Raw genomic sequence first — 13,105 nt, forward strand, 5'->3', positions numbered from 1 at the left:
AGATAGATAGATAGATAGATAGATAGATGGATAGATGGATAGATGGATGGATGGATGGATGGATGGATGGATGGATGGATGGATGATGGATGGATGGATGCATTTTCTCTGGATGTATGGGTGGATGGTGGGTCAATACATTGAGAGAACTACAGAACAATGGATGGAAGGATGCATAGAATGATAGACAGAACGATAGAAAGAATGATGGATGGATGGACAGAACAACAAACGATGGATGAATGGATGGATAGAATAATAGCCAGAATAATAAATGGATGGATGGACAGAAAGACAGAATGATGGATGGATAGACAGTATGCCAGAATGATGGATAGAGCAACAGAAGTATGGACGAATAGACAGACTAATAGACAGATTGATAGATAGAATGATGGATGGGTCAATGGATTGACAGAACTACAGAAGAATGGATGGATAGAATGAAAGACAGAACAACAGAAAGATGGATGGATAGGATGATAGAATGAGTCGATGGTTGTACGGATTAATGGATAGAATCATAGACAGATTGACTAACAGAATGATAGAATGATGGATGGATGGATAGATAGATCCAAAGAACTGTTCATGAGAACTGCAGCAGATAAATCTCAAACATTATCAAACAGATGAACATTGCAGAACTGACTCTATCAACACTGCCTCCGTTCATCATTTTCTCTCTTCTTCTAATTTAGTCTTCGTGAAGACCTCCCCTTCAATTAAGAGCACTAATTATTTACATTCATTAGCAGTCAGTCGCAGCGGTGCAGCTCTGTAACCCTGAAGTGGCCCTCAAGAACACGTTCCTCTCGCTGCTGCATCTGAGCTCATTATAATAGAGGGCGGAGCCTCGTGATTGATGCTTCTCTGGTTTATCTGGAGCTCCATACAGTCAGAGCAGTAACGCTCTTCACGGCCACTTGAGGCCTCGCTAATGAAATAATGCACTCCAGAAAACATTAACAGCCCATGAAAGCTAATGACGCCATTGAGATTCAACACAGGAGGAGCTTCTGATAAAATACCAGCACAGCACAATCTGCCAGATAAATGACAGATTATGTGGGTTGCTAGGCAAACGTCACTGCTATGATTGCTTAAATGCGGGGTTAATGACCTCTAACATTACTGTAGGCATTAAAGTTGAGTGTGTTTGTGTTCCTACAGCATTTGTGCTGCAGACAAACCACCTAGAAACTATACAGAAGACCTTAGCAACATTCAACAACAACAATCACCTAAGCAACCCCCTAGCAAGAACTCAGAACACCTTCTCAACCACCTACTTAGAAACCTCACAGAATATCTTAGCAACCACTCAGAACACCCTAGCAACCAGTCAGAACACCTTATCAACTACCTACTGTGGAAAACCTAAAAAAAAAATCTTAGCAACCACCTAGCAACTATTCAAAACATCCTAGCAACCACCTACTGTAGAAGCCTTCCAGAACACCTTAGCAACCTCCTAGCAACCACTCACAACCCTTTAGAAACCTCTTAGCAACCACTCAGTACACATTAGCAACCCCATATCAACCACTCAGAACACCAAAGCAACCTCTTAGCAATCACTTTGAACACCCTATTAACCGCCTAATGTAGAAACCTCCAAGAACACCTTAGCAACCACTCAGAGCATCCTAGCAAGCATTCAGAACACATTAGCAACCACTCAGAAAACCTTTCAACCACCTACTGTAAAAACCTCACATGCACATCTTAGCAACCACCTTGAAACCACTAAAAAAAAACTGCCTAACAACCACCCAAAACACCTTAGCAACCGCCTACTGTAGAAACCTCCAGGAACACCTTATCAACCTCCTGGCAACAACCTAGAACATCTTAGAAACCTCCTAGCAACCACCTGGTACACTCTAGCAACCACCTATTACAGAAACCTCCTAGAACACCTTAGCAACTTCCTAATAAACACATAGAACATCTTAAAAACCTCATAGCAACCACTCAGTCCACATTAGCAACCCCCTATCAATTACCCAGAACACCCTAGCAACGACCTACTGTAGAAACATCCAAGAACATCATAGCAACCTCATAGCAACCCCCTATCAACTACCCAGTACTTCCTAGCAACCACTCAGACCTTACAACCTTTTAGCAACCACCTACTATACAAACCTCCAAGAACACCTTGGCAACCTCCTAGTAACAACCTATAACATCTTAAAAACCTCCTAGCAACCACTCAGTACACGTTAGCAACCCCCTATCAATCATCCAAAACACCCTAGCAATGACCTACTGTAGAAACCTCCAAAAACACCTTAGAAACCCCCTAGCAACCACCCAGAACACCATAGCAACCTCTTAGCAACCACCCAAAACACCTTAGCAACCACCTACTCTACAAACCTCCAAGAACACCGTAGCAATGTAAAAAAAAAAAAAAAAAAAAACCGAAATGAAGTGAATCCATCGAGATCAAATGGATTTAATTTTTAATGAACTGAATAATCTTAATGACCGTAAAGAGTGAGCTGAAATATTTTGATGATGTTATACAACGCCTTGTGGTGCCATCCCAAAGAAGTTCAAAATCACTCTCACGGACCTTTTCCTGGACTGTGCCCAGCTGGTGGAATGACCTCCCAATCTCAATTCGTACAGCTGAGTCTTTACTCATTTTCAAGAAACATCTAAAAACTCATCTTTTTCGCCTGCACTTAACCTACTAACACCAGTACTTTTCCTTTTCTTGTCTCTTTTTTTCCATTTAATAAAAAAAAAAAAAAAAAAAAAAAAATATATATATATACCTGGCTATGTGTTCTATACTAGACTAACTGAGACTTGTCATGGCACTTGTATTCTGTTGTTGTTCTTTTGTTGACCTGACTGCTTCTATTGTTCTCATTTGTAAGTCGCTTTGGATAAAAGCGTCTGCTAAATGATTAAATGTAAATGTAAATGTAAATATAACGTCTCCATGATATATGATTGTGGTCACACAGGGCAGATCCCGTGTGTGTTTCAGATGAAGTCCTCATTCCCTCAGGATGCTGTTTCCGCGATACGCTTCATTAGCTGGGAAGGTGACGCATCTAAGCGAGGATTATGAGCTAGGTTTTTCTCAGCGCTTCACCTGCCCACTTACACACACTTCAAATACACACTGAGAGAAAGACTTGTTGTGTGACGCAGTGGATCCGTGAGCTCGTTCTGCAGGTATCTGAGGTGCCGCGTGTCTCACATGCCTCGATGAGAAACACAAAAGTGCTCCTACACTGACCCGATGCACCGACCACGGCCTAAAAATACAGCATTACCTAAGCGGCATTATCATATGCTACCTCTGATGAAACAACAGGTGTCAAATGTGTCCATCGGTCAAAGGCTGGAGAACAGAAAGCGCAGAAACTTTCTCCCCACAATACACAAACCTGACTTATTTTACAAATGTTAATGCTTTCATTCAGAAAGGATGCATTCGATTGATCAAAAGTAACGTAATAATGTGACAAATTATTTATCTTTTAAATAAATGCTTCTCTTTTGAACTTTTCTATTCATCTGTGAATCCTGGAAATATCAAATGTATTACAGTTTCCCAAATATTTAGTGCAGTACAACTATTTGCAACGTTGATAATAATTTCAGATGGACATCACGGAAATAAATGTAAGTTTAACAGATATTCACATAGAACGCAGTTATTTTAAATTGTAATACTATATCACATTTTTAATGTAGTTTTAATCAAATTAATGCAGCCTTGTTGAGCAGAAGAGACTCATTCAAAACATTTGTTGTGATAAACTGTTGTGATAAAAAGTCAGTTAAGACAAAAGTGTCTGCTAAAAGAATTAATGTAATTTTTTAACAACATCAGGTCAGCAGCAAAACTACCTTCAAAGTGAATAAAAGTCATACAATTAATAATAAACTATTAAAGTCATACAATTAATAATAAACTATTAGAGAGTCGCTGTGTTTGTGTTAGTCTTCAATGCAACCTGCCAAAATAAAAGTCTGCTTTAACTTGAAGAAATTATGACAAAAATATATTACTATCGCAAAGGAAAATTTACATTTTAAAATACTACTACTAATAACATTTATTAAAACATTATTTTTTAAAGACAATCACAAAAATGTTCTTAATTTTTTAAATAAATATGTTTATATTATTTATATAAATATAAATAAATAAAAGGAATGGTCACATATTAATTTGATTAAATTGTTAAGGATAAATAAATAAATAAAAAATTGTTTTTGATAGGATGTTTATATTTTACATTATAATGTTTTTATGCACCCATCATGACAGGAAAATAATCCACTGTAAACACATAAGGGTGCAGTCATGCCAAGAAAAAATACCAATAAATAAATAAATTTAAATATACAATAACTATATATATTTGGACATAAATCCAGCACTACAATCTCTTTAAAAAAATGTTGTCTATGTTTACATATAAACATAATGTTACACTTTCGTCTCTGATAATCATTTCCAAACATTTCCAAGAAAAAAAGTAAAAAGCCTGACCCAGAATCCAACTTTACACCTATTTAAGATATTTAACCAGCAGCTAAAGTGTGGAATTAACCAGAAGCATTCACACACACACACACACACACACACACACACACAGCTGAGGAGAGCTGAAACCCCAGATCCTGTTACACACACTATCTGGACGTGACAATCACAGGCGGCTCATGCGATCAGCCGGTGAACAAGCGTTTTCTCCCTAAAAGGCCAGGATGATGCTGACGAACACTCACAGCAAACACTGGCTGTCCACTGAGACAGACGTGAAGTAAACTCTCACATGTTCCTCAAACACTCACTGAGCTTCAGTCTAATTAATGACATATAAGGACGATCACGACTAAATATCACAGAGACTGAAATTGGGAGTTTTGTTATTTTTTACTTGTTGCTTCTCAGGCTGGGAAGTCCAAAAAATGAATAAAAAAATCTTATATTTAGCAGTTCTTTAAAACCATCAATAAAAAGTGGAAACAGAACCAAAATGCAAGTATTGCATTTAACTAAAACTGAACTGTAACACTGAACTTTCATTACTTGAAATAAAACAAATGCTAAATTCAAATTTTGATGTAATGACGTAAAAACACAACAAAAATACTCAAATTAAGTAAAGTTAGAGTTGATATAAATAAAAAAATTATATCAAAACCTATATTGGTATCTCAATGAAACTAAAATAACAATGAAGGAGGCATAAACTTATTTGAAAGAAGTCCCTTCTAATCAGCAAGAAGCAAAAAATACAGTAATTTTTTAAAATATTATTACAATACATAATAACTGTTTCTAATTGTAACATATTGAAAAATATAATTTATTTCTGTGATCAAAGCTGAATTTTCAGCATAATTATTCCAGTCTTCAGATTCACATGATCTTCAGAAATCATGTGATTTCAGAAATGACTTCAGACAAACTACAAACATCAGACTCTACTGAACTCAACTGTGAGTGTCGTTCCCTCAGTAGTGTGCTCTACATCAGTCCCTCGTGAGGCTCAGGACAGTGCAGTGCAGTGTGTTTTGGATCACAGTTATGGATTTGTCAACGCAACCCAGATCTGATAACATCAAATTTCAGCTCTCCAGTTACTCGGCAGCGCTTTGAATAATTCTGATTATCCACACAGGTGCATCGATCCCAGCGTGTCCATTTCCATCTGGAGTGATGAAGGACTCCAAACACACACACACACACACACACGCTAAGAATAGGCTGCCCTGATCTATTCACCTGAGCTTTTACAAACCCGCCCAGCATCAGCGGTTCCTGTTCTCTGAGATCTCTCAGCATCTCACCTGTACACTTCAACCCAATGACCTACAAACACAAACAGCAGCTCGCTCACATTATCCGGCTGTAATACCTACAGGAATCCGGTGAACGTTATTCACATCACACACACACTTCAGACCACGCTTAATGACATAAACACTTGAATAATTCTGCGTGAATGAACATTTAACGCACTACAGGTGCACTTCAGCCGTGTTTGATCTTTTGGCCGTTCATTCACATACAAATGAAGATTTATGAGGGTTTCAGTGGCTTTCTCACATTACAACAGCTAAGACAGACGGCATGATGGCATTTCAAAACCCTGAACAAACACATGCAACACATAGCTTTTAAAACATTGTGAAGAGATGTCCAGGTCATATTTCATGCCGAAACAAAAAGTCAGAAATTATGTTTTGCATAAAGAAAAGTAACCTTATTATTATTATTATTCTTATTATTATTATTTTGTCATTATATGCATGAAAATTTCCCACAAAAACGCATCTCATTTACTGTAATGCTGTGTTAAAAATCATCTTATTCAGATGCCTTTATTCATTTTTAATTTTAAATCATTATTAAATAAAAGTTTATTTAAATAAAAACTACTTTGTACTAATAAAATAAAATAAAATAAAATAAAATAAAATAAAATAAAATTAAATTAAATTAAATTAAATTAAATTAAATTAAATTAAATTTAATTTAATTTAATTAAACAGACAAATACTGCATAAACAGTCCATTTCTACATTTGAACCTTTTTTATTCATCAACACCGCTCAGAATGAAACATTCATTTCTAAAAGTATTGGCAGTGACATACATTTTTTGTATTACAAAACTTGTTATTAATATGTTCTAGATTATATATCACTGCAATACTTGTATAAACAGCGTAAATGAACACCACAACAGCTAAACATTTATGTATATATTTATGTAAGGAAATATTCTGCATTTCTCTCGTCCACCACATAGATTTCTTTCACTAAACGTGTCACAATGTATTCTGGGATTGTTGCCTTTGCAAAAAAAGACACAAACATCTTAAAATACTGATGTTTGATGCCTTAAAATACCACCTAGACAGGCAGCTCACTATATTTGGATCTCAGACTGAAAAATCAACGTGCATCTTGAGTTCAGCTCTCAAAACAAATCAAGCACCGGAGCGTTTGCAATTCAAATGATATGTGTGCAAATGTAAAACATATTACCCAGCATACCATGCATCACGCCCTCCGGCCCTTCTAAATTCTTCCACAGTCTCTAAGTGACCGGTCACAATGAGCTAAAAATATCAATGGTGTAACAAAGGTAACTATTTGACCTTTAACTGCCGTATGCAAATGAAATCATGCAAGAAAGATCGGGTCGCAATATTCGAGCAACGCCACGCATCCACAGCCTTTCTGAAATGCAGAGATGATTCTTTCCGACCAGCACCAGCACAATCATTAGTCCGACAGCTAGGACGGAAAAGCCCTCATACCGACAGACACACAGTGTCTCACATTTGCATGTGTTAATCGTTCTGGTGAAACTGCTTCCATCTGCACCAAACCCTTGCTTATGTAATATCAATATCTTCTAAACAGGCCCAGGTGCAATCTGCACACTTGTTTTACAGCATGCACACAGTCTAGATGGAGAAATCTCACAGGATTTGCCTTTGCAACTGAGCTCAGGGGTGATACTCGCATTTTTTGTAGGATAAAAAAAAAAATCACAATACTTCTGAAAATACAGCTGCACATCACAGAAATAAATTATAGTTTTAAAGATATTCACATAGAAAACAGCTGTTTAAAATTAGAAAAATATATCAAATTTTATACTGAATCTTAATCAGATAAATGCAGTCTAAATCACTGAACCCAAACATTCCAATGCTGTAAACCTGTGTGGAGACAATCATTGTTTTTGCAGTTCAATCGGGTGCCACTAGGGGTGCTAAAATTCCACATTTCTGCTTTAAACACATGCACAAACATTGAGGTTCAATCTTATGTTTGGGGACCTAGTGAGTTACTGAGATCAATTACCCATGAGCCACTGAGCCAAAAAATTCACCCCAGACACTCCAGGTGCAATTAGTGCACATGAAGATTTTGATTAAGAACCGTCCACTAAATAACAAATGTATCACAGGTCTTTCAAATAAACATATGCACAGTGAAATGACCCATTAATTACCCGAGTACACATTCAAATCAAAAGAGATCATTTTAATTACTTCATCCATTTTTGTTTTTCGCATCATTTTAATCAGCGAGGACGAGTTTCAAACAGAGTTCATGATGTAAGCGGTCTGAGTTAATCAGAGACGGTGTAAATATGACCCTCAGCAGGTTTTAGCAGCGGTGGTGCTTTATGAAACATGTCTGTCATGAGTGTTCAGAGACATTTTAAACAAAAGCCAATCTAAACACACAATTACAAACCCGCCAGCATGCTTTCCCTAACGATCACACACTGCCTGATTCACACTGTCCACGGGTCAAAAATGACCCGGATAATGAAGATTGCACTTCTTAGCTTTAAAAAAAAAATATCCATAAACCTTACATCATTTCATTATTATTTAACTATAATAATGTAAACTAAAACTGAATAAAAATTAATAAAACAATTTATGTAATTATAAAGCAACAAAAATTAATTAAAACAACAAAAACGCACAACAAAATTACAAAAGAAAATAATAATTAAACACTAATTTTAAAATTAAGCAGAAAATATAAAATACAATTTATTTCAAAATATTAAAATCAATCTATAATGGTCTCTTAATGATACTATATATATATATATATATATATATATATATATATATATATATAAATTTTTTTTTTTTTTTTTTTTTTTTTTACGTTAAAGTAGTAGTTTTTAAACCAATCATTTTTTTTATAAATTAAAGTCTTCAGATTATTTCACTAAAATATGTAAAGCTGCTTTGAGACACAATGACAACAAAGAAACACCTCCAAAACCTCCATAAGATTCAGCTCGCTTTCTTCAAAAGGTGAAGGCGCTTTGAGCCGCAGCAAGAAGCCAGTGAGAATAAAAAGAGCTCCAGCACTCACCACCAGGTTACCGATGACCATGACCAGCATGAAGACCAGGATGCAGAGTGGCTGACCCGCCACTTCCATACAGTCCCACATGGTCTCAATCCACTCTCCGCACAAGACCCGGAAAACGATGAGGAACGAGTGGAAGAAGTCCTTCATGTGCCAGCGGGGCAGCGTACAGTCCCTGGAGATCTTGCAGACGCACGACTCGTAGTTCTTCCCGAACAGCTGCATGCCGACCACAGCGAAGATGAAGACGATGATGGCCAGAACCAGGGTCAGGTTCCCCAGAGCGCCCACCGAGTTCCCGATGATCTTTATGAGCGTGTTCAGCGTCGGCCACGACTTCGCCAGCTTGAAGACTCGCAGCTGAGGAGAAGGAGAAGAAGAGATGTTTTCAGTGATATTCAATATAAAGCGCTCATAACAAAGCAATGCACCTTGAAAATTATTACCCAACTGCATTATGCTGAGATACAAATAAATAAATAAATACATTTTAAAGATGCATGCAAAATTTTTATAAACACAGCACGTTTTTACCGAAGTATTCAAAATGTATACAAATAAACAAATAAGCAAACTTTTAAAGAAGCACTGTATATAAATAAATGTATATAACCAAATAAATAAATAAATAAGCTTTTAAAGAAGTAGTCAAAATGTATAACTAAATTATTAAAGCATCCTTTATAGAAGTATTAACAATATATACAAATAAAATAATTCAAAGAAGTATTGTATATAAATGAATGAATAAATTAATGCATTTTAAAACATTCAAAATGTAAATAAATTAATACAAGTCTTTACAGAAGTATGTAAATGTATACAAATAAATAAAAAATAAGCAAACTTTTAAAGAAGCATTGTATATAAATAAATGTATATAACTAAATAAATAAACAAGCTTTTAAAGTAGTGAAAAATGTGAAATAAATTAATAAATACACTTTTAAGAAGTATTCAAAAAATAAACAAATAAATAATTAAAAGTTTTTAAAGAAGCATTGCATATAAATAAATAAATAAATAAATGTATATAAACAAATAAATATTTAAGCTTTTAAGAAGTATTCAAAATGTTAATAAATGTATAAAGCTTTTAAAGAAGCATTGTATATAAATAAATAAATAAATGTATATAAATAGATAAGCTTTAAAAGAAGTATTCTATATGTAAATAAAGAAACTCAAAAAGAATGTTTCAGTTGGAGGTTTTTAAATGTTTCAGAACATTAAAAAAGTAACATTCCAACAGTGTTTGAAAATGATAAAACAGAATGTTCCCTGAACATTTCCATAACCAAGAAAAAACATTTCTAATACTAAAATTGGAATCTTTAATTGTTCAGAAATTACATTTTCATGACTTAATGAGAAAGCTAGAAACATGTACTTGTCAGCTGGGATTAAGGGCTTTTTAAGAATTCTAAAAGGGACATAGAAATGCAAGTGAATAGAACAATATTCTGAGTGAATCTGGAGCGTGTTTTACCAGTCTGAAGGAGCGCAGGACGGACAGACCCTCCACGTTGGACAAACCCAGCTCCATGAGACTCAGACTGACGATCAGACTGTCAAAGATGTTCCAGCCCTGCTGAAAGTAATAATACGGATCCATAGCGATGATCTTCAGAACCATCTCCGCTGTGAAGATGCCTGTGAACACCTGAGAAGAACAGCAGCAGATTCACATTCATGACAGATGCTTTTATTAAAGGACTTGCAACAAATCCAATCAAACTGCGTGAGCTACAAGAAAAAAACACACACACACACACACACACACACACACACACACACACACACACACACACACACACACACACATATATATATATATATATATATATATATATATATATATATATATATAGACTAGCTTGAAGAAACATGATAAAAGTTTAGTGTGATATTCTTCACCGGCTGAGTAATTTAAGTTTTATTAAATTTTATTATATTAAATTATATTAAAATAATATTAAGCATTTTGAGTGCTTAATAGTCAAGCAAGCTTAATTTTTTATTTATTTATGCACAATATACTTTTTAATTGATATTAAGTATATTTGTTCTACTCAGAGTTTTTATTGTTAACTAAAATAAATTAAAAACACATAGGAATTTGTGAAATACAATTTCTAAAACTGAAATATATGGAATGATATTCCGGACATTATTCAAAAGGAATTGTAAATTGTATTTGCAATTGCGTTTTCAATTTGTGGGCGCATAAAATGTGACATAATCCAAACGCAAATGCAAATCGCTCATTAAAATTTGCATTTTCGTTTAAGCGAAAATCCGGAATATCATTCCATAGGAAATAAAAATCAATTCAAGCTAAATCCAAAAATATGAAAAAGCTACTAAAACAAAAGCACATGACAAAAAATAATAATATTAAATTTAGCAAACAAAATATATTTTCAATCTGCTCATTTTTATTGTGAACTAAAACTATCAACTGGATGTGACCTCTTAATGTAACACAGATTTATTATTTTTTTAATTATATTTTCTTCTTTAATTTTTATTTTCTGCAGAGTGCTTTAAAATTATTAAAGCGAAGACGGAAGGGGCGGGGCATGTGTTGGCGGTTCGCTCTGTTTGTTTTCTACAGCTGCTCTGTTTCTTGTTTCTGGGAGCCGTGTGTTTGGATGTGACTGTGATACGTGACACAGAGGACATCTGAGAGAAACACGTCCTGTGAAGATGAGCAGAGCAGAAGAGCAGCCCCTAATTACTGCTTTAATCTCCCCAATAAACCCAGATCTGGAGGAACATCCACGTCCTCTGCTCGTAGAAACTCGCTCAACTCACATTTCACCCCACCAAAAAATGAATAAACGAATAAAGTAAATAAAGAAATAGGCAAGTTAATTTATATAGCACATTTCATACACAGTGGTAATTTAAAGTGCTTCACAGAAAATTGTAATCATAAAAAGTTTAATATGAAAACAAAAATGCAGTAAATGAAGTAAAAGAAATTACAGAAAATAATTAATGAGTTCAAATGAAATAATGTTAATATTATTATTATTATTATTATTATTATTATATTATTATTTATCAAATGAAATAACGTTAGACATTAAAAACACATTAAAATAAATATTTAAATAATAAAATGAATCTATATTTAGGCTTATTTTCATGTTAATTAAACCCATTCACCCACACATTTATTTATTTATTTTATCAATAAATTTTTTTTTTTCTGGTAGTTTTCATTGCTCTCAACTGTGATTCTCATTAGATTATCTTTATTAAATGAGAATTTAAATATTAAATATTAAATTGAAAGTACAAAAATGAAAATGAATTAATAAAAAAAAATGTATTAAACAACTAAATAAATGCAACCATGATGTAGTAGTACAATAAACACATTAATTAGTAAATAAAAAAAATATATACAATTTTCCCAAAATTAAAATGAAGAATGAAATAAAAAAGTAATCCAAAACATTAAATAATTTAATATTACATAAAACTAAATAACACAGATTCTTCTTTTTGAACATGAGATTTTACATTCCTCAAATTCAAATTAAATCTTTTTAAAATCTCCAATGAAATTACATGAGAGCAGTTTCTTATCAAAGTCTCAGATTTTTCTCACATTTGACAAAGTTCCCAGTCAAAAGATGTTAACTAATTTCTCATAAAAACCTCCCAAAGTCAAATGATCTGAGCTGCAATCCACATGAACATTATGCCTCTGTAATCTCATTGCATGAATGCATTCCTCTGAAGACATTTTTGGAGAAACATATGAGACATTTAAATGAAAGACTGCTGAGCTCTGAGCCAGAATCCTGCGGGTCTCCTGCATCTCTCCAGCCGTCAGTGTGAGTTTTTCCATCTAACACAGATTACAAACAACTCTGAGCCGCTGTGACCGCGGGCCGGAGACACGCTAACACACACGCTAACACACGCGTGACTCACCAGAGAGCTGACTCACGACTGTCTGCACGTCTCTCTCTCAAAGACTAATGCTGCGTAAGCCAAACATCACAACTCAACCATTCACACCAACAGCATAATCCACATCTCATGTCTCTGTGAGCAATTAGGAAAGCTTAAAAATAATCTTTGTTTCATGAATCATATGCAAAGTTTTTCTGAAAAAAAGGGGAATGTCATGAAAACACAGTAAGGTCAAGTGGTCAACCGATATATCGGTATTTTTTTCAAA

The 13,105-nt window shown here is 34.5% G+C and overlaps 1 protein-coding gene across 2 annotated transcripts in view; it reads right to left on the reverse strand.

The window, feature by feature from the left end:
* Positions 1-13,105, reverse strand: part of scn5lab (sodium channel, voltage gated, type V-like, alpha b) — a 131,912-nt gene that overhangs the window by 44,041 nt on the left and 74,766 nt on the right. For both annotated transcript variants that reach the window (XM_052596544.1, XM_052596543.1), the window contains 2 exons: positions 10,394-10,567; positions 8,908-9,264 (listed from right to left, as the gene is read on the reverse strand). In XM_052596544.1, coding sequence (XP_052452504.1) covers positions 8,908-9,264; positions 10,394-10,567 — 531 coding nt within the window. The remainder of the gene's footprint in view (positions 1-8,907; positions 9,265-10,393; positions 10,568-13,105) is intronic.

This window comes from Carassius gibelio, chromosome B24, assembly GCF_023724105.1.
Source record: "Carassius gibelio isolate Cgi1373 ecotype wild population from Czech Republic chromosome B24, carGib1.2-hapl.c, whole genome shotgun sequence".
NCBI lineage: Eukaryota > Metazoa > Chordata > Actinopteri > Cypriniformes > Cyprinidae > Carassius > Carassius gibelio.